The 25309-nt window shown below is 46.2% G+C and overlaps 1 protein-coding gene across 3 annotated transcripts in view; it reads right to left on the bottom strand.

Moving 5' to 3' along the window:
* LYPD1 (LY6/PLAUR domain containing 1) overlaps positions 1-25309 on the bottom strand; it is an 83572-nt gene that overhangs the window by 15491 nt on the left and 42772 nt on the right. For 2 of the 3 annotated variants that reach the window (XM_035008158.1, XM_035008159.1), the window contains exon 3: positions 23798-24221. The exons of the other annotated variant lie outside the window; for it this stretch is intronic. In XM_035008158.1, coding sequence (XP_034864049.1) covers positions 23986-24221 — 236 coding nt within the window. In that variant the 3' untranslated portion in view covers positions 23798-23985. Of the gene's footprint in view, positions 1-23797; positions 24222-25309 lie in introns of those variants that run through there. 3 annotated transcript variants of the gene reach the window in all.

The following is a 25309-nucleotide window of genomic DNA, read 5'->3' as shown; positions in this document are numbered from 1 at the left end:
TCCTGTTGTACAGTTATTTGTCTCTGAATACAAGTCCACTTCTGATCCATTATGAGCTCCTTGCAGGCAGAGAGAGGGCTTGCTTTAGGGCTTCTCTGCTGTGTTCTGGTGGTACCATGCATAAACTTCAGACTGCTTTTACCACCTTCCCAGAGAATGAACATTTGTCTCAATAAAATGATTTTAAAGAATCAAAGCAAACTGAAGTATATAAAGTGGAATTTGAAACTCCTTTTTCCTCTTTGGATTCTACTGCTCAGTGGTGTCCACTGTGGAGCCTGATGCCCCTTCTTCCAGAGGTTTCCGTATACAAAGACAAATGCACAGATGCATATCTAGCCAGACACATCTCTCTTTTTCCAGTAGCACAAACTATGCATATGTTTTGTGGATTCTTTTTTTCTACTTAACAGTGCAATGTGGTCTTGGTCCATTTCTGTGCATACAGAATTGGCTTGACAGCTACTTGTAGATGGGCCATAATTATTAAGTATCCCCTGTTGCTGGATATTTGGGTTGTAATATTTTCTGGCAGTGAACTTCCTTGTACTAAAATACTTGGACATTTGAGTAAGTATTTTTCTGGCTTGGAGTCTTAGAGATGGAGTTCGTGGGGAAACTAGTATGTACCTTTGGATTTTGGAGGATACTACAAAGTTGCCTCCAAGGGGGCAAAGCAGATTTTCTCTTTAAACAGTGAATGAGAATGCCCCCTCCATACTTCGTTACCTAAAGCTAACACTGTGTATTACCAATCTTTAAAACCTTTGTGAAGTTGCAAATGAGACTTAATTGCTGCTTTGATTTACATTTCCTTCATAAGATTGGTAAAGTTAATTATTTTTTTGATATGTTTATTGCTGTTGGTATTGCTTATTCACAGCCTTTGTCTAATTTTCTTTTGGACTATTCCTCTGTCCCTATTGATTTCTAAGAGCTCTTTTTATATTGGGTAAATTAGGCATTTGTTTGCCATGTGTATAGGAAATATTTTCCCCAGTTTATCTTTTAATTTGTTCTCTCGGTTATTACTATTTTTAATGAGTCTTTTTATACATAATTACTTCTTAAAGAGTCAGATTTTCTCTACTGTAAAAGAAGAGCATAAGCTTTGAACTTCGATCAGAGTTCAAACACAGGCCACACAGCTTTCTCTGTGGACTTGCACAAATCTTTTAACCTCTCTGAGCCTCAGGGTCCTCCTCTGTTATGTAGGAGTAACGCTGGAAATAAATCAGGCGTAGAGTAAGCTTGACCGAACGAAATGAATGGAATTAGTAGAGAACCACCTCTAGACATAGGAAGTAGGTTCTCTCTGGCTCAGTGCTGCCCGCCCTCTCTCTACTCCCCTGCTGTGGTTCTTCTCTAAAACACTGCTCCTTGGTTTAGGGAGTTGCTCCTCTTCTGCCTCCAGATGTGCCCCTCCTTTTTCCCACCCTGAGAAAAGCCAGATGAGAAGATTCTGGCTGTCTCCTCCCTGATTAATAGTGCCTGAATGCCTTTTTTTCCCCACCTTCCTTAAGTTAAATGTCTGCTCCACCAGCCAGGCCTTCTGGCCACCTGGCAAAGGTCACCCCAGCATTCTCACACTGACATCACTGGAATGTAGTGAACCTCATCATTTCAGCTTAGATCAATTTGCTAGATTTTCATTTAGTTTTCGGGTTGTTCACCCCCCCTTTCATTCAGGCTAGTAATTTCAGGGGCTGTATTATAATTTTGAGATGTTGCTTTAGAAGCATTACAAAACATTAAAGTACATTTAGCCTTGAATTGTCACTTAAGATTATTGCAGGAAATGAGGGCTTTCTGGATCATAAATGTGACAATAGATTGAGAACACAGCTTCTATTATGACTAAATGGGGACAAAGAGTAAAGAAGTGCTAAGTACATAGCAACTGCTTGTGTGGGTGCCAAGGAACCCAGGGGAATCAAGGCTGCTGGACGATGCGGGCTGGCCCCAGACTGGGGCCCCCAGGAGGGGCGTGGACCATCCCGGAGCAAGGGGCATGCAGAGCCCACTCCCTACCTGAGAAGCATACTAAGTGGGTTGTGGGGCATCAGCTGGCCCCCGCTCCCCATACATTTGGTCCCAAGATACCAGCTTAGGGCCTCAGATGAGTAAGCCCTTTGCATGGGTGATTTTCCCAGGATGCTCTGTGCCAGGGCTTCTGAATACCATTTAGTCTATGACACAGTCATGCAAGGGACACCCCGGGGAGGGGAGGGGGCCTTTAACAACCCACTGAAGCATCTCCCCCTGCTGTCCCCTTGTCCCTTTCTCCACTGCAGTTTCCTGGAGCTTAGAGACCATGCTGTCCCCAGGCTTGCTGCAAACACTGCCCCCTAGCACCCATGCCTCACCACTTGGGGAACCCCCCAAGTTTCTCCCCCCGCCTCCGCCTCTTCCTCCAGGACAGGATCAGTTACTCTACATCAGACAGGGAAGGTCTAGAAGGGGGATTCCTGCTTCTGTAGCAAGTCTTCCACACCCACCCTCCAGTGTCTCATGGAGACAGTCTGCATTATTTGCTTGTGCCAAGACACTTGCCATCACCCCCATCTTTTCCTCTTTATTTCTCTGTCACCGGTGGATCCTATTTAACTCATCAAACCACAGCCTTTGCATTTTTGATATGTCCACTCCCCAGAGAAATCTAGAAAAGCCTACTATGCATCTCTTCTTCTTCATTGGTTTTCCTTTGGCCACAGCTGTTACCTGGCCCCCGCCCCAGCCCTGAGAGCCCCTCTCTGAGCTGCCCCTGGAAGATTTCCAAGTTCCTGCCACATGTCCAGAACTGGCCAGCTGAAAGCTGGTCCCTGAGCTCGGGTGAATTCCCTTAGCTCATTACTGAAGTGTCTCTCAAAGAGCACATTAACAGGGAGAGAAGAGTGTCATTGGCTTGCCGCAGATGTCCGTGACTTAGAGCTTACAGCTCCCTGTGCTGGTATCTAGAGCCGCCAGTGCCCAAGGTCTGAGCAGGATAAGGGGAGCGGGTCAGCAGCACATTCTGATCAGTGATAAGTACTGCTTTGTTTTCCAATTGATTCATCCAAAGGAGGCTGTTTTGTCATCACTACTGCCAGATCTTTGTGGGACAAGCAGTGCCTGAGAGATCTCTTACCACCTGTAGTCCTGGGCACATGGCTCATCTATACTATTCCTTGCCAAGTTGCAAATCAGGGAGCAGGGCAGTTGGGGTGCAGGAGATTGGTGAGTATGGTGGAGGCAGGATTAAACCCTGGTCCTGGCCCATCTAGCTGGTGTTTTTGGACAAGTCTGTTGTCTATTGAGTGGGTTGAATGATGCCCAACTTCCAAGGTTATTGTGATGATTGAGTTTATAAAGCCCTAGAGCTGGGCCTTGGACAAGTCAATCCATCGTGGCCTTTTAGTTCCCTCATCCTAAGTAAGAAGGCTGCTTGTCTGTTTCTAGCCCCTTCTGTGAGTGCTAGTATTGGTGAAGCCCCATCACAGAGCTCAGGCTGGAAGTGAAAGGGGGATATGCATTGAAAGGGCCACTCTACACACCTCTGTTCATGCTCACTGATGCCCTCATCCCTGGTAGGGGAGAGTTTTTGGAAAGACTTGCCCAGCCACTCAGATGGCAGCAGGTCCCCATTAGGCAGATGAAGAACCCTCCGTACAGAGTTTCAGTGGTGTGCCTGAAGCTATACAGATGGAAGAACCCAGAACCCTGGACTCTAGATTTCAGACAATTCCAGGAAATCCTGAAGGGGGACTGAGGGAAGAGTGGAGAGGGAATGGTGGGAGAAGGAAGAGTAGGGGGACACGAGGGTGATAAGCTTGTGTATGTGCAGCTTGAAAAGGTAGGGACAAAGTTAAAGCTTAGGAAGGAAGCTAAACCCTTCCTTCCCCACCTCTTGCTCATCCTACCCTCCAAAGACAGGTAGGCGAAATGATTCCGTGCATAAGCCCTGGCCTGGAAATCAGAGTGTGGGAGCAGATTTAGCCCTGGATCTACCATTAACTAGCTGTGTGACTTTGGGCAAGCTTCCTAACTTCTCTGACCTTTGCTCATTTCCTCATTCATTCTCATCCAGAAAGCTGGATGAGAGCACCTGTTGTCTCTTCTAGCCGTAAAAATTTCTGTGACCATTCAAGCAAAAATCCTGGAGCTCTGACTATTGTGACTGCCAGCAGAATTACCTTAGGAAGTGGCTTGCTCCCTTTTTCTTTAGCCAGAGAAGGCTCTGGAATGATGGAAAAGCCAGGAGCAGCCTGCAGCTGATGCGGGGGAAGAGGAGCAGTCTCCCAACCCTGATCCACCACGTCCCTTTCACTTGTGCGGCCCAAGCCTCTGTTACCTCCCACGGAAGTGCTTATATCTCAGTATCCTGTATAAGAGGAGGCTACAACGAACCAGGGTGACTGTCCCAGTCAGCTCATGTGGCCGTAACAAAATACCACAGACTGGGGTGGCTTAATTTGATTTTCCTTCTTATTCTAGAGGCTAGAAGTCCAAGATCAAGAGGAAACCAGGTTTGGTTTCTCCTGAGGCCTCTCTCTTTGGCCTGCAGAGGGCCACCATCTCACTATGTCCTCACATCGTTGTCCCTCTGTTTGTGTTGTCTGTGTCCTATAAGGATACCTGGTCATAGGGGATGAGGGCCCACTGTAATGGCCCCATTTTAACTTAATTATCTCTTTAACAACTCTGTCTCCAAATGCAGTCCCATTCTGAGGTAATGGGGGGTAGGACTTCAACAAGGAATTTGTGAGGGGGACACAATTCAGCCTATAACAGTATCTGTGACATTTATTGTTCATGCTGGAGTACTTTAAAAAAAATGTTTGGGTTTTCCATCGAAGTATAACATGCATACCAAAAGGTACATATATTATAAGTTTACCGCTTAAACACATTAACATAACCTGATTTAGAAATAGAGCATTACCAGTACCCCAAACCTCCCCTTGTCCCCTTGCACTTATCCCCCCAAGAGTAACCATTATCCTGACTTCTAATACCATAGGTAAGCTTTTCCTATTTTGTACTTTGTATATACAAAATCTTATTATGTAATCTTTTGTGTCTGTCTTCTTGACTCAACATTGTTTGTGAGATTCATCCATATTGTAGGGTGTGTTTGTATTCTGCTGATCCTCAGTGCTGTCTGTAGTGTGAATATTCCACAGTTTATCTATACGTTCTGCCATTCATGAGCTGTTGTGTAGTTTCCAGTTGGGGACCATCATAGACAAATTGCTCTGAACATTCTTGTACATGTCTTCAAGTATTGGTATATCATGCATTTCTCTTGCTGTATACCTAGGAGCGGAGTACCTAGGTCATAGGGAATGCATACATGCAGCCTTAGGAGAGACTGTCCACTAGCTTTCCACAACAGTTCCAAGTTTTAGTCCCCCCAGCAATGTAGAAGTGTTACGGTTGCACCATAGCCTTGCCTATACATGTTTTGTTTTGTTTTTTATTCTGTGTATTTTCATTTTAGCCATTCTGCTGACTGTGTGGTAATATCACACTTGTTTTAATTGGCATTTCTCTAATGATTCATAATGTGGAACACCTTTGCATTCGTTTATTGGCCATTTGGATGGTTCTGTTTGTGAAGTGCCTGTTCAAGTCTTTTGCCCTTTTTCTTTTCCTACTGGATCTGCTTTTTTCTTGTTGTTTTATAGGAATGCTTTATACATTCTCTCTGAGTCCCCTGCTGATTTTGGGACAATTGTGAGAGTAAAATCAGGGAGTTAATGATAACTAAGGTGCAACAAGTATTTTAAGTCAGGGTCATCCTAGGCAAATTGGGCAAACTCCAATGATCAACCCAGTGTACTTGAGTTTTAAAAAGATTTTAAAAGGCAAATAGGAAGGCACCAAGGGCTTCATGTAAGGAAAAAAAAGAAAGTCATGTTTGTAGTACATGATTTTTCAGGGCTCTCGATTCCTTCTTTTCCTGCATCTTCCTGAATTCAGAATCCAGAATTGGAATGAATTTTTATTCCCATGTGGTGCTGATTCAGCACTCAGCTTTTTCTCTCTGCCCACAATCTGTTTTAGGGTCATTAAACTTGTGACATTTTATGATCCTTTTAGTCCAGCCTCTGATTTTATTAATGAAGAAATAACTCTTGAGTGATTAAATGACATTCCCAAGGTCACACAGCTGGTTAGTTACAGAGCTGGGACCAGAACACAAGGTTGCAGTGCTCTTTCTTCAAGGGCATTTTGATTAAGTCTCAGTGTTTAAATCAGCCCATAAATACCTTTGTGTGCAAGGTCACTGCAAGGAATTGACATCTGTTGAAATATTAGGGGGTGAAGGGAGGGTACAGACCCGGAAGTCAGAGACTCAGCCATTAATGATGTCAGGCTTACCATTCACCCTCTCTTTTCTTGTTGATCAAATAGGGCTATACTGGAATGTCCTATGATAAACCTTCTAACTAAATTCTACATCCAAAAATATCTTGCATGAGGGAAGAAAAAGGAATATTCAAGAGAAAGTTTTTGCAACAGGAAACAAGTAAATAAGTATAGATTTCCTTTGAAAGGAAAAGATTGGGTTGCTTTAGTCAATAAAGAGAAAAGAGAGAAATCAGGCTTCAAGTAGATAAAGTCCCAGTGGTATGAGTGGTGGAGGGCAGCCACTGCTGTCTATCACTTTCCCTTTTCCTTCAAATGGGCAAAAGAAAATGTTTGTTTATGGGAGGGAAGGGTTTAGGTTATTACCTGAGAGCCTGAGTGTTGTTGCCTTCGGAGGTTGAAGAATCTCCTCTGTAGTTCACTAAAGACATTTATATAATTGGGATCGTTATGGTTGGAAATAAGAGGAAACCATATTTAAAGTGGCTTAAGCAAAAAGTGTGTGTGTGAGAGTGTTTAATTTTGAATAGCTTATATAATTGGAAAGTCCCAGTGGGTAGATCCTTATTTCAGGCCTGGCAGAATCCAGGCTCAAATAATGTCAGAAACCCATGCCTCTCTCTCTTGCTATATCTTCACTTTGCTTTGCTTTGCATTGACATCCATTTCAGGTAAAGCTCTCCCATGTTAGGGCAGTCATGTCACATGCTTCCAGGCTTACATTGTTCTGGCTTAGCAACTCTAGCAGAGTATTTCTTTCCTAGTGGTTCCAGCAAATGTCCTAAGGTGGACTCTGGTTGGCCTGATCTGGGTCCCCTGCTCGTCACTGAACCAGCTATCCTAACTCTGATTGTCCACTATTTCGCTATCTCTACAACTTCGCGGTTCGAGGGCAGAGTCAGCTCCCAATCTGAACTTCAGGGATGGAGTCAGGGATAGTTGTTCCCCAAAGGGCTATCAGGGTTCTCTTACTGGAAGGAGAGAAGATTAATTCTAGGCAGACACAAAAACTGATATGTACTTTACCATCTGTGATACTGTGATTTATAAGAAATATATGTGATCTTCGGAATTTATCAAGTGAGGAGAGCAATCAAGGTATCTTTTGTCATGTTTATGAGGTGGCTTTTGGAAAGCACCTCTGGATGGGGGATGATTGCTAATCAACTTTGTGATTAGAGGGTTGGATCTTGCAGTCCCACCTTCACCTCTGGGAAGGGGGAAGGGGCTGCTGCAGATTGAATCAATCACCAGTGATCAATAATTTAATCACTCATGCCTATGTAATGAAGCCTGCATAAAACCCCAAAAGGATGGGGTTTAGAGAATCTCCAGGTTGGTGAACACGTGGAAATGGAGGGAGAGTGGTGCCCAGAGAGAGCATGTAGGCTCCATGTCCTTTTCTCATATCTTGCCCTCTGCATCTCTTCCACCTGGCTGTTCCTGAGTCACATCTTTTTACACTCAGCTGGTAATCTAATAAGTGAAATGTTTCTCTGAGTTTGATTAGCTGCCCTAGCAAGTTAATTGAACCCAAGGTGGGAGTCACTGGAACCTCAAATCTATAGCCAGTTGGTCAGAAGCATAATTCAATTGGGGCTTCAGTGCCTACAGATAGAAAGATCCTAAATGTCAGAGCTGAAAGACAGAGCCTTGGATGTAGGAAAGGAGAAAGGGGTCTGGCTTAGGTCCTGTTCCTTTCCCAATAGCTGGCCAGTGCAGTGACCTGGAATGAGTCTGTTGCTGGCTCTGGACCTCTCTGTTCTCATCTACAGTATGGTGGGGTTGGACAAATCTATAAGGTGCTGCAAAGCCAAGTGTGACAGTCTGTGAGGAGGTTGAAGAGGCGTGCCTGGCTGAGCTGGCTCTGGCCTAGGCAGACACATCCTAAGGAGGCTCTGGAGTTACACTTTGGGCTCAGTCCCAGCATGCACCAGGCTATGCCAGTGCCCCACACCCACCATTCTCCCCCTGGTGCTTTTTTCCCTACCTTAGATGCATCTCACAGTGTTATCTCCCTGGAAAACACATCTGGACCTTGCTCCTGCCAGTGACACTCTCAAGTACAGCCTTGCCCTAGGAAGTGCTTATTTATTCTCAGAGGAGCTCCAGAGCCAATACCCAGAGCCTCTGCTACCTCCTGCATTCCAACCAGCCTTTCCTGGGTTGGGCTGGTGTGCTTGAGGGGCTGTTTGGTCTTCTGCATCTTTTTTCATCCTCTCCCAGACTCAGCTCAGAATGCCCATAGACCTGTTGCCGCTTAAAGCCTGAGAGACCAGCACATTCTAACATGGCCTCAAGCAGGGCACTGGCAAGAGAGAGGAAAGAGTCTTATTCCTCACCCACCCAGCACCAGGAGATGGTCTTCCTGGGGAAGAATGGGGCTGTCTCACTGCCTTTCTACCCGGTCTCTCCAGGTTCTAGAGCAACCTGAAGCCAGTGTATTCTAAGTGTATCTTCTGAAGTTGGGAAAGGTGGCATCTGATTTTTCTCCTATAACTCCAAAATCATTTTTCTAAGTACCATTACCCTAAGCAATAAAGTGGTGTGTGTGTGTGTGTGTGTGTGTGTATATGTAAAATCAGTGCAGTAGGGTTCCAGTTTAGTCAGAAATTCAAGATAGGACCTTGGCATATATTTTAATGGGATTAAATTCTTCCCTACTTTCAATAAACACGTATTGAGGGCTTCCTGTGCTATGCGAGGCATGAGTCGATGGCTGGGATATGTGTGGCCCTTGCTCTCCAGGTGATCACAGTAGGCCAGGCATGGAAATTTATCATTAAAACCATGTGGTCGCACTGTCAAGGAAGCAGGGACACGGTTGGGAGTGAGTCCTTTTTTTTGAATGAACAGGGAGCCCTTCCCAGAGGAAGGAATACTTGGGCACGTGCGAGTTTTCTGGAGTCCAGCTTAGGCAAAGACCTGGTATGTCTTGGAAATTTGGAAAGGCATGGGTTTCAGCAGGAGAGTGGTAAAAAGGCTCAGGGGTCAGTTAGCAGGAAAATGGGGAAAGACTGGGATGCGAAGTGATGCTACGGAGCTTGCACACAAAGCACAGGCCGCATGTCACCTGCGTGTTTCATTAGGATGCAGATTCTGATCAGCAGGTCTGTGCTGGGGCCGGAGATTCTGCATTCTTGGTAAGCCTTCAGGGGATGCCATGGATCACAATCTGAGTGGCAAGAGTGGCTTGTGTGGAGAGTGTCTTGGGCAGAAGTGATTTTGATCAAGACCAGTTAGGGAGCTAGTCCAGGCAGGAGAAAATGGCAGCCCCTATTAGGGGTCTCAAAGTGGGATGGGGAGAAAGGGACAGATTTTGGAGGTATAGCTGACAGGCTTAGGAATTCACTGAGTATGGGAATGAGGAGGAGGAAGTAGAGCAGGGTGACTTGCATGTTTCCAGCTGGAAAAACTTGGTGAGTGGTACTAGAGTTGATTGAAGTTGGGAGCAGTGGAGGGAGGGCAGGTTTGGATGGATGGCTGGTCATTAAGTCAGTTTGGATGTGTCTCATTATAGGTGCCGATGAGCTCTCCAAGCCGTGATGTTGAGTAGGCATTTGGCTGTAGGGATCTGGCTATGGATGTCTCCTGAGGCTGGTAACATTGGCTTGGGATTGCATATCCTTAGAGATGGTATTTCAGAGTGGAGACATGGAGGAGGTGCCCCAGGAGAGAGAGTGAGAAGGTAGAAAGGTAGAAGAGAGCTGGGGACAGGGCCTGGAGGTGCTCTGCCATTTGGTGGTCAGGGGGAGGAGACAAGTGAGATAACAGATAAGGACTAGCTTTAAACACGAAAGCAGGATATTGTTATTGTTGGGGTGCACTGGATTTAGGGTGTAGAATACTGTGCCTCTTTGACAGATACTGCTACACTCGGATAGGAGAGCTCACGCTTCATGTTTCCAAATCTGCAAGGCTATTTCCTCGAAGTTTTTTTGGACCTATGAAAAGAAAAAAAAATCTACCAGGAGGGATTTATCCTTATCCTGTCATGCAATAGTAATTTCATTTTCAAATCATTAACAGGCAGGCATCCTTATCTGATCCTTTTGATACAAAACCCTATCTTAGAAGCCTGATACCATCTCCTCAACTTCCCCAAGAGCTTCACTGATTTCAGTTGAGAACCCTCAGCTCTAAATAAAACACGGTATGAGCCTGGCTCCTTCCTGAACCTCTTTTGGTATCTCTCCCATCAGCTGATTCCATTTTTTTTTTTTTTTTTGCCTCCTGTCCTGGCATTTTGCTGTAGATTGTTCCCAGAATTTCATTGCTAACTTACATGATAGGAGCAGATAATGGGGAGCTGAACTTATTTTCTAATTTACTTTGAAACCAAATTTTAGATTGCATTTATGAGGAGGGGAAGAGCCAGCCTATGATGGGTGAGAGTAGTCTTTAACTCTGAATTTAAATGAATTTTTATAGGAAAGGATCCTTCTTGAGAACTCTTGCTATGCATAGGAGTGGGGGTGGGGTAGAGGTGCTTGCTTTCCATAACATAAATGCAATGAAAAGCAGACCTTCTCTATTCTAGCCTGCCAGACTCCTATTCAAAGCTAGTTGGTTTCTTTGAATTCCACCAAGCTTTTCTTTTCATAACAGGAAACTTCACTGTGTTCACCTTAAAGGTAAAAAGGCCCTTTCAAGATGATACCTTGCCTTACTAGAGAGATATGTTAGGGGGAAGTGTTTACTTTTTGACAACTAAGATTCTGAGACAGCCATAGAAACAAATTTATTTCTGAACTTGTGGCCGTTTGAATTGAAATACCTCCATTTGAGTTTGGGACTCGGAAAACATTTGATCTCTGATCCCCCTGAGGGGCTCTGCCACTGAGGGTGGCCTGCAGGAGCAGTGTGGTCCAGCGCACCAGCTCTGGACCAGGCAGCCTGGGTCTAACTTCTGGCCTGTCCTGGCCAACTGTGGGAGTCTGGGCAGGAAATGTAACCTACCCGTACCTCAACTTTCTTATCTACATAATAGCAATAATGTGAAGTTGTGGCCATTTTGTGGGGCTTATTGTAAGGTTTAAATGAGCAAGTGTAGGTTAAGTGTTAAGAAGAGTGTCTGAAATATACATGCATTATATTAATTGTAGCTGGGATGATCTCCACCCTGGAGCAGCTGATGGGATTGTGTAACAAGTAGTATGAGCTGCCATTCATGTACTGCTGCTGGGCTCAGTCCTCCATGTGAGTGTATTTCCTTTTCTCACAGTCACTCCATGAGGTGGATACTATTATTTTAGCCATTTCAGGGCTGAAATTTAAACCCAGGTCAGTCTGACAAAAATTCCCAGCGCTCACCCCCTCCACTGTCCTGGAGCTCAGCTGGAGGTCACGTGGCCATGGGGCATTGGATGTGGTTGCGGGGAGGGATGTGTGCTTGAGGGTGGAATTGAGGATGGAGGAAAGAAGCAAAGATTCTTAGCCTAAGTGACCAGATGATCAGACAGTCATGGAGCCTCCCTACCCCTTGTCATTCTTCCTGGAGAGGATTTGTGTGGGGACAGCGAGCTAGGGAGGGGCTCAGGGCTCCTGTCTTCCTGGGATTTGGAATTTGTCCTCCTCCTTGTAATCTGGCCTTGTGTCAGTCTCTACTCCTTGCCTCTCTTTTTGAAACCCTAAGTATCCCTATGTGTGTATTGGGGAAGGATAAAGAGTTCAGAGACTTAGAACAGAGTGGCAGAAGCTCTAAACCCAGGGAGTGGAAAAAACTGACCTGGAAATGAGGAGACTTAAGTCCTGGTCATCTCTCTGCTAATGATGAGCAGGATAACTCTGCTCAAGTCATGGAATCATTCTGGGCTTTGTGATTTTAGGATTAGAAGGCGTCTGATATCTGGTGGTTCTAGTCAGCCTTCCCCAGGATCTCTGACCTCTGGGAGCTATGTTGGTGGTAATGAGGATGTCTGGCAGTAGAGGAGGTGATGGAGACGGTGATGATGGTGGAACTGGTGGCAGAGACGGTGATGGGGTGGGGGTGATGGTGATGATGGTAGAGGAGGGGATGAAGACGCTGACATTGGAAATGATAATAGTTGTGCTGGAGGAGGAGAGGGTAGAGGAGGTGATGGAGATGGTGATGATGGTGAAAGTGGTAGCAGAGAGGGTGATGGGGCATGGGTGATGGTGATGATGGGTAGAGGAAGTGATGGAGATGGTGGTGGCAGAGAGGGTGATGGAGGTAGAGGTGATGATGAAGATACTAATGGCCATAACTATGAAGAGCCCTTGGCTGGCAGCAGGCACTGTCTTGAGTACTTTATTACCACGTTTCTTCATCCAGCAGCTCTTGTTAGCTTTCTTATTCTTATTAATAGCAAGCTATTATAAGATAAGCTTGGAAGAGTAAAGCTGAGCGTCCCTTGGTGGGTGGAGTTGCCTAGGTCAGATGGAGGCAAAGCCAGAGGGGCCAGGAAATACACTATCGGAACATCTGTGATAGGCATAGAGCAGGAAGGGAGGTAATCTAGCCTTCCTCATGTTCTCTTACCACATCCTCTGCCTCTATGGCCAAGTTGTGCCCAGATGGAAATTGAGGGTTATAATTGCAGGATTGCATTCTCCTGGGGCCACCCGGCAGGTAACCTAGAAATAGTCTCCCCCAACCTTCACCAAATGCTCTTCTGGGTGCTTCCTCTTCATCTCTAAGTCGCCACTTTGGCTGCTGACTTCAACCCTTATACTTTGAGTCTTGGCCTGCAGCCTCTCTGACAAAGACTTGTGGCATCTTCATGGGGGCCATGATTTATCACATTATTTGGGAACAAATGACTCTCCTCCAACTTGTCTCTCTGGTAAATGTGGCTCTTACATATCCTGTTTTACCTGCTGACCCTCACCGTACGCGGCTTATATCCATCAGGCCATCTTGCAGAGAAACAGGATAAGAAACATGTTTTTAGTGTAGATAATCCAGGGATTGGCTAGTAGCACAGCGGGGTGGGACACTAAAACTGTAGTCTCCTGAAGGCATTTGTCAGAATCAAGACTTTTCAACCCCTGTCTAGACCTCTTTCTTGGGCTTGGGGGTTCTTGTCTTGCTTGAATGAAAGGGTGATTCTTTCTTGAAATTCTCGCTATCTCCTTCCCTTTCCCTCAGGATGAGGGATGGAAATCATGCAGGCGCTAGGCTCCGTGTCAGGAGGGTTAGTATGGAACCCTCTGGACAGGGAAGCTAACTTCAGATTGATTCTGTATACATTAGATGAATTCCAGTTTTAAAGATTTTTAAAATTTATTTGACAACGTGAGTGCCCACAAGCAGGGGGAGCAGCAGAGGCAGTAGGAGAAGCAGGCTCCCTCCTGAACTAGAAGCCTGCCATGGGGCTCGATCCCAGGACCCTGGATCATGACCTGAGCTGAATGCAGACACTTAACCGACTGAGCCACCCAGGCGCCCTAGATGAATTCAAGTTTTAAGTGCCCTTTTGCTCAGCCCTCGCCTGGAACCTCCAGCACCCACCCTACCTCCCACAAATGCTGACAGAGCAATCAGCTATGGGAGGGTTTTCTGTCGTGTGTCGAGGCTACAGCTGTGAATATGAAACATCCTGCTCCCATGGAGTTTACGGTCTAGCTGATGCTGCAGTGTTAGGATGACAGGGACAGGAGTAAAAGGTGCTAGTGAACTTGTAGTAGGAAACTTGATTTATAGCTTTGTGGAGTCAGGAAGGCTTCCTGGAGGCAATGACCGCAGAAACTTGTAGAATAAGAACTGGGCAAAGCATGGGCAGTCAGGAGGAGAGGGGTGGGAGGAAGGGACCGAAGAGAAGGAAGAGCAGAAGGCAGAAAGATGTGGTCTGGGTCCTGACATGTGCAGAGTCTTGGAAGTCTTAGGAGGACAGACTGAGGGGTGTTCACCCAACCTGGGCCTGGCCTGCCTCAGTCATAGGCACTCAGCATCGGTTCACCCAGGGTCTCTGTCTTGCTGCACAGAGGGGGCACAAGCAGGGACCTTGGAAAGAAAGAGGCAGGGGGAGATCTGCAGGCACATCCACTTGTCTCCACACTCCCAGAATGCCCATGTTGCCTCTGCTGAGCACCTGGCTGAGGGTGGCTTTATCCAAGGTTTGCGTGGTTTCCCCGGGTTCTGAGAGGAGCTCATGGCCAGTGCAGACACCACCAGACGGGGAGGCCCTGTGTTGGGACTCCTGGGCTGTGTAAATTTGGGCTCCTCATTATCCCACTTCTCTGGGGATTCTCCTGGTTTACCAGTAGTCTCAGCTCTTCTGTTGTTTTTTTGTTTTGTTTTGTTTTGCTTTTTTTGTTTGTTTTTCCAGTGCTGGCGTTCTGAGGCTTTGATTCTCTACCATTTGCAAGAAACTAAATTCCATTAAAACTGCAGGCTTTCAGCCATAAAAAGTGATGAGTGTTTGTATGTGGCATGGTCGGGGGGAGGGTGGGATGAGTTGGTCCCCTGGAGGGGGCCCTGGCCATCCTACAGTCAGCAGCTACTCCCGGCAGGCTTAGAGGGCATCGTGGCCCTCGTTATCACAACCCATCCTGTGCTGGGTGTTTCGAGGGAGGAAGCGTTTCTTGCTGAGGAACACCTTTGGGCTTTGTAGCTGTACCACACATGGGGACCTAACTATCCGTGGATTCAGGACAGACTGCATAGAAAGCCACACAGCTGCATACAGTTGAGATCCATATAGAAAAATATTTATCCAGTGGATTGCAGTTAATCATTTAGCATGTATTCATAGAGGAACAGAGGCACTAAACCATAACGCTGATCCTAAATGCTGCTTACTCTGAGTGCATGTGGCTGTCCTACAGCTCCCAGACAGGAGGGCTTGTTTTAGAAATATATATTTGCAATTATAGCGATTTATAGTTGGTCCTCTTGTCCTGAAGTTTGTAGAGCAGAATGTGATGGATGTAATGCTTGGCAAATTGCAGGCCATTTTGGAATCTGGGTCTCTGGCCTCAACATGGTGGATGGAGCCACACGGGGTGCAGAGTCCTATCCTAGGCTCCATCAAATAGCTGGGACAAAGACGGGACATCAAACCATCCATCTTCGTGGACAGAAGCGGCCATGTGTGGCCTTTACATCATTTTAAAGTTGTGGCCTGTGTCCTGCTCTGAAAACAAATTCCCCCTGCTCTTCTGTCTTCTCCTAAACAACATTTCTCAATGGGAAAGAGGACAAGAAGGCAGATGGGTTTATACCAAAGTCACTAAGCCCATGGGTCACTGGAAAAGTGAGCTCAGGGTATCCAGGCAACGCCCTGGCAGGGTCCGAGAACACGGGACGTGGAGCAGGATCTCAGTGGGGGGGTGTCCAGTGCTCAGCCAACATCCAGGTCCCTCACATCCCACCTGCGTTGCTTCCAACCCTCTCTGCTTTCCTTGGGCAAACCTGGCAATGCGTGGTGACCACACTTCCAGGAAGGCACCCGTTAGCTGTGAGGAGCTTGCCTGCTCCTGATGCAGTCACCTTCTCAAAGACGGCCAAGAAAGTCACGGAGAGGGAGAAAGGTGCGTGTGTGGGCAGCCTAAGCAAGGGCTGTCTACAGCCCGTTTATGGGGACCTTGGGAAGAGATGGAGGGGAGAAAGGAGAAAGCAGAGAGAGAGAAGAAAGGGAGGGGATAGGACCAAGGCAAGGGCAGTGCTCAGGGATGAGAGAGGGGTTCTCAGTTACTGTCAGCTCCATCTGCAGTCACTCAGGCAAATGGGACCCTTCAAAATGTGACCAATGTGACAGTGACAGGGCCACAAATGCCTGATGACGCAGGCTCCCCCTCAACTTGGGCTTGTCTTAGACTAGTTCTCAAATTTGAGTAAGCATCAGAATCAACGGGTGGGCTTGGTAATTCCAGACTGCTGGGCTCTGCTCCCAGTGTCTCTGCCTCAGTAGGTCTGGGTTGGGGCCTAAAATGGGTATTTCTAACAAGTTCCTGAGAGGTGCTGATGCCCCTGTTCCAGGAACCCTGCTTTGAGAACCACTGTCTCAGAGATTAGAGACCGAACCAAGGTTAGTGCTGATTTGGGCTCCTTGGATGGGGCAAAGTCAGGGAGATCAATGTCTCAACTGGCTGGCAGAAGCAGATTGGCAAACACAAAGATATAAATTGAGAAAGTGCTAAAACCTTTTATTGGATGTATTTGTCTTTTTCTGGCTTTTCATTCAACTAACCATACGCTTACTTTCCACTGACAATTGCTAATTAAATGTCACTTGACAAGCAGCTGTTCCTCACCCTACTATATGCTGGTTAATTTATTGTCCACAAAACCTGATGGAGTGTTCTCTAATGGGCCTCATTTCCCACTGTCTCCACCCACCCCTTCGTTTTGGTTCTGGCCCCGGCCGTACTGAGGCTGGCAGCTCTTAGAATGAGCTGCTATTGGATTCCCCCATCCCCTGCTCATGCTGTGTCTTTGCCTGGGTGCCCTTTTCCAGGCTAACTCTTGCTCTCCTTTAATTTTCTGAGCATTCACCCCCAATGGGAGGGTCAACCAGCTCTTGGCTGCCATAAAACTGTGGCCAGATGGCTCTCATGGCCCTTTGCTAGAAGTCATCCAGCTGTGCCTGCCTCGCCCTTCTCAGCTTTTTATCATTAGTGACTAGGACAGGGTCTGTCATAGACCTCGGCCAATCAGGAGATGGTTGCTGGGTGAGTAAAGTCCAGAGAACCTAAATTGGTTGGGGGTAGTGGTAGGGGAGATACCTAACTCCTACTCACTAAGGTTGGGTTAGAGAGAACTTGACTCTCTGGGCAGGAAGAGGTTAGCTATGCTAACCACAGAGAACTGAAATCATTATGCCCCCGAGGCTTCAACGATTCAGTAAAATGGAATTCCCAATGCCAGGTGGAAAAGCAAATCTGTGGGATTCCTTTAAAATCACACAAACTACGTTTGCTGGAGAAAGATGTAATTTCCAGATCTTTTCGGCTGAGTACAGACTAAGTATTCTTTTCTAGCAGGTACCTATGTAAGATGGACAGACTGATGGATAGATGGAGTCCTTATCAGCTGGGTCACCAGGTCATGACCTGGATTCATATCTTGTTTTCCAAACATGCTCCAGCTCCCTGTGGCTGCATTTCACCTTCCTTTGGGGCGGGGGGGGGGGGGGGGGCACATGTGCTCCAGGGCTTTGTTGTGTGCCTATTTTTTTAAGGAGCCTGGTTTTAAAACTGAATCCAGACCATGTACAGAACAGGTGTGGTGCTGACTTTAGCTGAGATCTGAGACTGACTTGCCTCGCATTGCATTCCATGCTGTGGATGGTCAGCATTTAAGCCTAAAACTGGAGCATAGAAAACTACAATTAACTAGGATGACAGGCTTGCTCATCAGTCTCGGGTAGAAGCCCATGTTCTGAGCAGTAAGGCAAAGTAGGGGGACTGCTGCCACCGTGCCCTTGGAGATCTTGAGTGAATCACTTAGCCTCAGTTCCATCATTTGTGAGACAAAGGGGTTCTGCACCTGGTCTCCAAAGGGAGACCTGCTTTGCCATTCTTTGGGGACTCTAAAATGAATTCCGGGGAGCGCATGAAGAGCTACCTTCACTTGAAAGACTAGAGGGGAGAAAAGAGAGCCCAGAGTCAGTTGCATGAACATCGCCATGTCCAAGGTGGTATAATTTCTCGTCTTCCACAGATTAAACCAGGCAGGCTGACTCAGATGCTGTTGAAATGTCAGCCTTTCTTGTGAGATGTTGTTGGACATCGGTATTATTTCTGTTTTTTAAACAACATTACTCCACCGAGAATAAATCTGTGTCCTCGTCTAATGGCAAATGTCATTTTAGGGTAGTGATCACGGAGGAAAAATGGAAGTACTTTATGTGGAAAAACAGATAAACTGTGAGGGTATTTCTTAACCCAGAGCACAAGGCTGTCTGGAATATAGTACAAATCTATCAATAATGCAGTTAAAATAGTTTACCTTCTTAACGTGACTGGGTTCAGTTCACTGATCTTCATTCAAGCTCACAGTAAAGTTATTTAACAGCACGGGCTACACATGATACCATACAGACCAAAGCATTATAGATTTTTCCAAATGTAAGTCCAAACTGATTGCAGCCAAACATAAATTTAATCAAATCTTTATTAAACTCTATTAAGGCCTGAATAAGATTTTAAAGCTTCGTCTCAGCTACAGAAGCTAGGACAAGAGCTGGACCAGTTAAAAACAGCCCAATAAAAAGTTATCTTTGGACATAATCGTTATTCTCAATGTCCTCTAAAATAATGCATTTTTTTTTCAAATGTAAGAGTGAGCAATTACCTACCTGTCATTGTAAAATGACAAATTTTATAAGGGGGCCGGTTGTGTTCCCCCCCCACCCCCAGCTTCCCACCAGAGGCTGACCTCTATTACATGCCCCATGGATGCACACTTCACATTCCAACAATAGGGGTACCTGTACGCCTAATGCTGCATTTTCCTAGAACAAAATTCTCTCTCAAAGCACAGAAGGAAAGACACAAACCATTTTTCCCCCGTCTCTAGTTGCGGTGGGAGAAGTATATTCCAACAGCCGTGCCAGGTATTTGGCACAATCTGTTATTCCAAAATGCCTAGGCAAGGTTTAGAATGAGAAAAGCAAAATATCATTTTGTACTGTGAGACTTATTTAGGCTGTAGTAACTGGTAGTCCCCTCAGACGGAAGGCTTTTCGTCTGAAAAGATGGGCTAGACCTGCTCTACCCTAGGCTGAGAATGCATACTCAGATATGTGATCAGGGTCAACTTGACTGCATCAGAATTTATTTTTTTAATTTAATTTTTTTATGTTCAGTTAGCCAACATATAGTACATCATTAGTTTTTGATGTTCAACGATTCATTAGTTGCGTGTAACACCCAGTGCTCATCACATACATGCCCTCCTTAATGCCCATCATCCAGTTACCCCCTCCCCCCCACCCCCTCCCCTCTGTAACCCTCAGTTTGTTTCCCGGAGTCCAGAGTCTCTCATGGTTTGTCTCCCTCTAGGATTTCTTCCCACTCAGCTTTCCCTCCCTTCCCCTGTGGTCCTCTGCCCTATTCCTTATATTCCACATATGAGTGAAACCATATGATGATCACATCAGAATCTTAGGAAGAAAAACACAGGCAGGGTGGGGGTTCCTTGGTCGGACAGGACAGGACTCTCCAGGTATGTGGCTGGGAAGGGGCAGGTGGGAGAATGGGAGGAGGAGACAATCAGAGGTCCTGGGGGGAGGGGTACTTGAACTTGTGCTACAGACACTAGCCAGGTGTGGTTGGTAACCAACTGAAATATACTGTAAGAATAAAAGCCTCGAAGTATGAAAAAAATGTGAAAGCTCTCAATTTTAGATTGATTGCGTGTTGACATTGCATGTGAGATAATATTTGGGGTAGATTCAGTTAAGAAACATTAAAATTGATACCCTGTTTTTCTACTTTTTGAATGTGACTATTCAAGATTTAAAGCCACCTGGGTGGCTTATATTTCTAGTAGTCAGTTTATATCCACTTCCCAGGGTGGAATTATGGCTCATGTTTACTTGTGTTTCCTGTATTTTTCAAACAGAAGAAAATGAGAAATCATGTGTCTTTCAGAAAAAATAGTAAATGTATAAAGGATTTTGGAGTCTGGCAAGCATGTGTCCTAGGTTCAGGATGTGGGCAACTAACCTGAGACTCAACTTCCTCCTCTGTAAAATGAAGATAGTAACAGCTTTGATCTCACCAGGTTATTTTCAGAAGTGACAAATGCATAGGAGAGAAGCACAGAGTGCTTAGCACAGAGACTGACATAGGGAAGACTCAATAGTTTACATTATTCTTGGTTATATGTCAAGATTTTTCTGATGCCTACTCTTTTTTTTTTTTTTTAGATTCTGAGAGCACGAACGCATTAGCAGGGGGAGGGGCAGAGGGAGGGGAAGAAGCAGACTCCCATCTGAGCAGGGAGCCCGACTTGGGGCTCCATCCCAGAACCCCAAGATCATGACCTGAGCCGCAGGAAGATGCTTAACTGACTGAGCCACCCAGGCGCCCCTCTGATGCCTCATCTTTACTTAATCCCTGTGGATTTCTAACTCAGCTCCTTGTCTCTCTTGTTCTCCAAGTTCGTATTTGCTATCCTACCTTGCTACTGTACACCCAGAAAGCCAAGATTTCCCCTTTCCTTATCACTGGAGAATCTTGGGTCTGGTTCCCTATTTTTGGCAACTTGTTCAGAATAAGGTACCTCCCACTTATTGACTCTAGCTCACTTGGATTTCAGAGCCAAAATTTTCTGACTAAAACTGCAAATCAGTCCACAACTCTTTGCTCACGTCCCTTGCCTCATCCCTAAGATACCTGGTCGTGCTTTTTACGGAACTGCTGTTTTTTTTTTTTTTTTTTTTTTTTTAGATTTTATTTATTTATTTGACAGAGACATAGCGAGAGCAGGAACACAGGCAGGGGGAATGGGAGAGGGAGAAGCAGGCTCCCCGCCGAGCAGGGAGCCCGATGTGGGACTCGATCCCAGGACCCTGGGATCATGACCTGAGCCGAAGGCAGATGCTCAACGACTGAGCCACCCAGGCGCCCTGAACTGCTGCTTTTGATGGGAAGGTCAGTCAAGGACAACTGATACCAGCAAAGGGGGTGAAGGTAACAAGAAGGGTCATGCAACCGGGAGCTCAGCAGAACAGGGCCAAAGCCAGGACAGAAGAACAACAACTTTGTAACTTGCCCCCCTCAAACCCGGCCCCCTTTCTCACTGCTTTTCTTCCAGGGGCTTGAAAAGCTGTGCTATGTTCAACCCGAGTAAGTACAAGTAGGTTCTCATCGCCTTCCTAGATTCTTGCTGCCTGAAGGACCACCTCCCACAGCGTAGCAGAGCACACATCTGAAACCCTGTGCTCGATTTCCTTGTTCTGGGAACTAAGTCTTCAGATGAAGATGGTTGTACTTGTCTGAAATGCAGTGGCAGAGGAGAGAAAAGAACTTAAGCCTTGATGAAGACATGTAGCTTCCCTAGGTAGGAGAAGCTTCCTAGTTCTTTCAGTTAGTGAGATGAACCTTCCAGTCAGAACTGCTGCTGATAAAAACAAGGAGAAGTCACTTACGGACCCACTTGGAACAGTACACGTGGCTGGAAGGGTCCGTGCTTCTCGAAGCGGTGGGAAAAAGGCTCCTGATTTCCTATGCAAGTATGTTTTTTTTAAGCACAGAGAAATGTTGATTTTTCTTTCCAACCACCAGCTTTAACTAGGTGATTCAGACGATACTCTTGACTTAAGGTGATTTTTTTGGCCTTTTCATCAGATCAATGTTACTTTGCTCATTTTATTTTTAGATTCACCAAGCGTTCTCAGGGAAGCAAACTCAAAGGAAAGAAATAAGCAAATTGATGTGTGTTTTAAGCTTGGGCTGAGGTTTGACAAGAGAAACCCTTGGAAATTATCAAGGGCGAGGAGCTTCCAGGGCTGCCTTTGCTGACAGCCGGGATTTGTGGAGGATTTGTTGAGGGAACTGGGCTATTGCAGTGGTAAAGAACATACCTAGGGCCACTCAGTCACCAGGTAAGGCATGCTCAGGTGAGTGTGTGTGAGAGGGCCAACCCCGGAGGTGCAAACGGGGCTGGTTTTCCTGGGGCATTTATGAATGAAATGTTTATCATGGATCAGAGGCAGACAGGGATTATTGCCAACCATCGCTTCCCTGTGGTTTCCTAGAAAATACAAAGTTTCAAAATGTGAATGAATCTTCCTTACTATGATAATCAGATTTAGGAGACGGAGGAAGCATTTCTAAAAATTCAAAGCACAGCTTTAAGATACCAGCTCCCCACACAGGAACTTACATTCTGGTGTCTTGGCTCCAGAGCGAAGAGAGCAAATGCTCTGTAGATTCTTGATCTTCCTTTTTTTGGAATGTGTGTGTTTTTTGGTCACTGCAGGTAAATGTTCCTTTCCTCTGTCAGAGGTCATAGAAACAGAGATGAGTGTGTAAGTTGAAATGCAAATACGTGGGAACGCAAACATGTCCGTTCAGTCCACTTGTGATCCGCTTATGGGTCAGAGCGGTGTCCCTCCAGGGCCTGATCGTTTTGGAGGTTGCTGTACAGCTCAGTGCCACAAGGCAATGAGCATGCTCCTGGCTAAACTTGAAGTTTTATATTTTCCATTATGTGAGGGTGATTGTCTTTTCCCCACCATGAAGGTGGAAGAGATGATACAGCTAAAAATATTTGAAAATGAACAGAAGTGCTATTGCAGGAACAAGTATTAGAATTATGGGTGTACACACCTAGTAAATACATGTCCAAGAAACATTCTCAGTGACTGGCTCTTCCCGATTTTTTGTCCCTTGAAAATGAATTCACAATCGTCAGTGTGACTAAATATGCTTCTTGTGACAAGGGACACCATTTCCATTTGTCTTGAAAATATCACTGGGTCTTTATGTGGACATTCTTTAAAATACAAATATTGTTTTACCTGCTTTTACAGAGTGTATACATCTATTTCCTTAAAACAAAAAGACAAAACTAGATTACCAGACTCTAATATGCTTCCTGGTTACCCAACAATGAAAACTTTTTTTAATTAAAAGCTAACAACAGGTGCAAACAATTGTCTAAAGCATTTAATGGTCTTTAACATAGTCCACTTCCCTGGCCTTAAAACATTGGTACCATTTCCTGGCCAGTAAGCACAGAACTGGGGAGCTCAATATTTAGTTTCTTGCATTATTCTCATGCTGCTGGTCTCTCCTCTCGCCTGCTCAGGGCTGATTGTCGTGACCTTGGCTGTCTGCTGGATGCCTAACCAGGTGCGGAGGCTTATGGCGGCGGCCAAACCCAAGCACGACTGGCCCAAGACCTACTTCCGGGCGTACATGATCCTCCTCCCCTTCTCCTACACCTTCTTCTACCTGAGCTCCGTCATCAATCCGCTCCTGTACAACGTGTCCTCGCAGCAGTTCCGCAAGGTGTTCTGCCAGGTGCTCCGCTGCCACCTGACGCTGCCCCACGCCAACCACAGCAAGCACCTGCGCACCCACGTCACCTCCGCTGCCGCCAGCACCCGCTCAGCGCGCCGCCCCCTGATCTTCATGGCTTCCCGTTCCTCGGCAAGAACTGACAAGGTTTTCTCGAGCACTTTCCAGAGCAAGGCCAAACCCGAGTCTAAGACCCAGCAATGGAGTCTCGAGTCGCTAGAGCTCAACTCAGAGATGAAACCACCCACCTCTGCTGCAGGGACTGGTTTACAGGAGCATGAAGTGTGAATGTCAAGTATGGAAGCCTTGAGCGCTAACCGGCTGCCACCCCCCCCCCAAAACAACATATCCTGACACAGCAGTGACAAACTGCCCCTATGAGGGACAGGTGTGGAAGCTAGGGGCCCTGGAAAAAAATGGATGCCCACCTATGCGCCTTCTAAGGGTGGATTCTGCCAGCCGGACCTTGACTCTGAGGAGAGAGACTTTTGCTCACCCCTTCAAGTACACACTGAAAATTCAGACTGAATTTATTCAGAGCTTACAAAAAATGTTTTACACTGAGCTCTTGCATTGGCAAAGGAACTGAAAGAAAGAGGACACACTCCCCTCCCCACCCAGGAGAAGCTTGGGGAGCAGAGGGAGTGAAGGGCCGGAAGAACAACGCAGGAAGGGTGAGCATCATCTCCTTCAACTTCAGCAGTGAGCCAAGAGGAGGGCTAATTGGAGGAGCAGGATGGTGGTGCGGAGCCCAGGCCGAAGGGCCAAGGCAGAACTGCTCCGTTTCTTGGGCCGGGGCCCGTTGCAAAGAGGGGTGTTACAGCAGCTGATGCACACTGAGTTCAGTTTCCCAGGGGAGCAGAAGGATTGGTACCCGGCCGAGGCGATGAGGCAGGCTGCCGAGGATGCACACGACTTGCGGTACATGATGCCTGCAACACAAACCCATGGACTTGGGTTAGCTGCTGTTGGCTAAAGGATAGCTCATCCTTACTCCTCCCACAGCCCAGGTACTTGTGGGGGGGGGCGGGGCAGGAAGGTACTTTGGGTTGTTTCATTGAGCACCCACCCCTCCTCTGCCAAAATATATAAGGAAGAGGACTTCTTCCCCCTATAGCTCCACTATTTCTCACAAGTTGTTGCAAAGAGCTATTAAAATCAAAGTTCACTTTAAAAAAATTTACACAGAACGTTTCACTTTTTTATTGCTGTAGCTCTCTCATGCCACGGAGAATGATACTATATGATGGCGCTCACCTCTGGGTGTATTAAATCCTAGAATTCCCTGAAAAACTAATAATGCCCATGGGAATAAGATCCCTACTGAAGGGACCCTGATTTTTCCCTACATCTTAGTGAGGGGGTGGCCCGATGTTGACAGTGTACCCAGCTTATTCCAGGAAACCAGCTTTGCCCTCAGAATATATGGCCATCTGCCTACTTAGCAGCACACAGCCTCCATTTATTAACATGCTGTGTAGCACATCATCAAAGGAGATTATCTTGAATAATCATTTAAGTTCTCAGAGCTGGAACCTTATTCAATTCAAATAATAGCTAGCTTCATTTAAGTGCTTACCTGTAGGCCAGGCACTCTACAGGGGGCTGTAGCGTACTAGTTCAACCCTACAAGGGAGGTCCCCATTTCACAGATAGGGAGCATTAAGGGCAAGAGAAGTTTAAGAACTTACCCGAGGTCACACTCCTGGGAAATAGAGGAGCTGGGATTTGAACTTAAATTCTGGCTCCATTCTGTCACATCCTTACTAGTATATATAACCAAGCAGCCCGCCAGTAAACTGTAAAAAAAATGTGTGTGGGGGGGAGGGGGTGCAGTGGAGAGAAATATGTCCTCTAAAACTGGACGTGAATGGCTTTAGCTTGTGCGCTACCCTGAACAGCTGAGGGCTCCAACCTACCTTACTCTGACTCCCTGCAGAGGTGTGTGTTTGCAGGCAGTGCTTTCGTTTGCATCTTCCTCCCCCTTATGAATTGGGTTATGGAGAAATAGTAAAGAATT

Source organism: Mirounga leonina, unplaced genomic scaffold (genome assembly GCF_011800145.1).
Source record: "Mirounga leonina isolate KUSES-001 unplaced genomic scaffold, KU_Mleo_1.0 Mir_151, whole genome shotgun sequence".
Lineage (NCBI taxonomy): Eukaryota > Metazoa > Chordata > Mammalia > Carnivora > Phocidae > Mirounga > Mirounga leonina.
The sequence above is the reverse complement of the archived record's forward strand: the minus strand, read 5'-3'. Positions and strand labels throughout refer to the sequence as shown.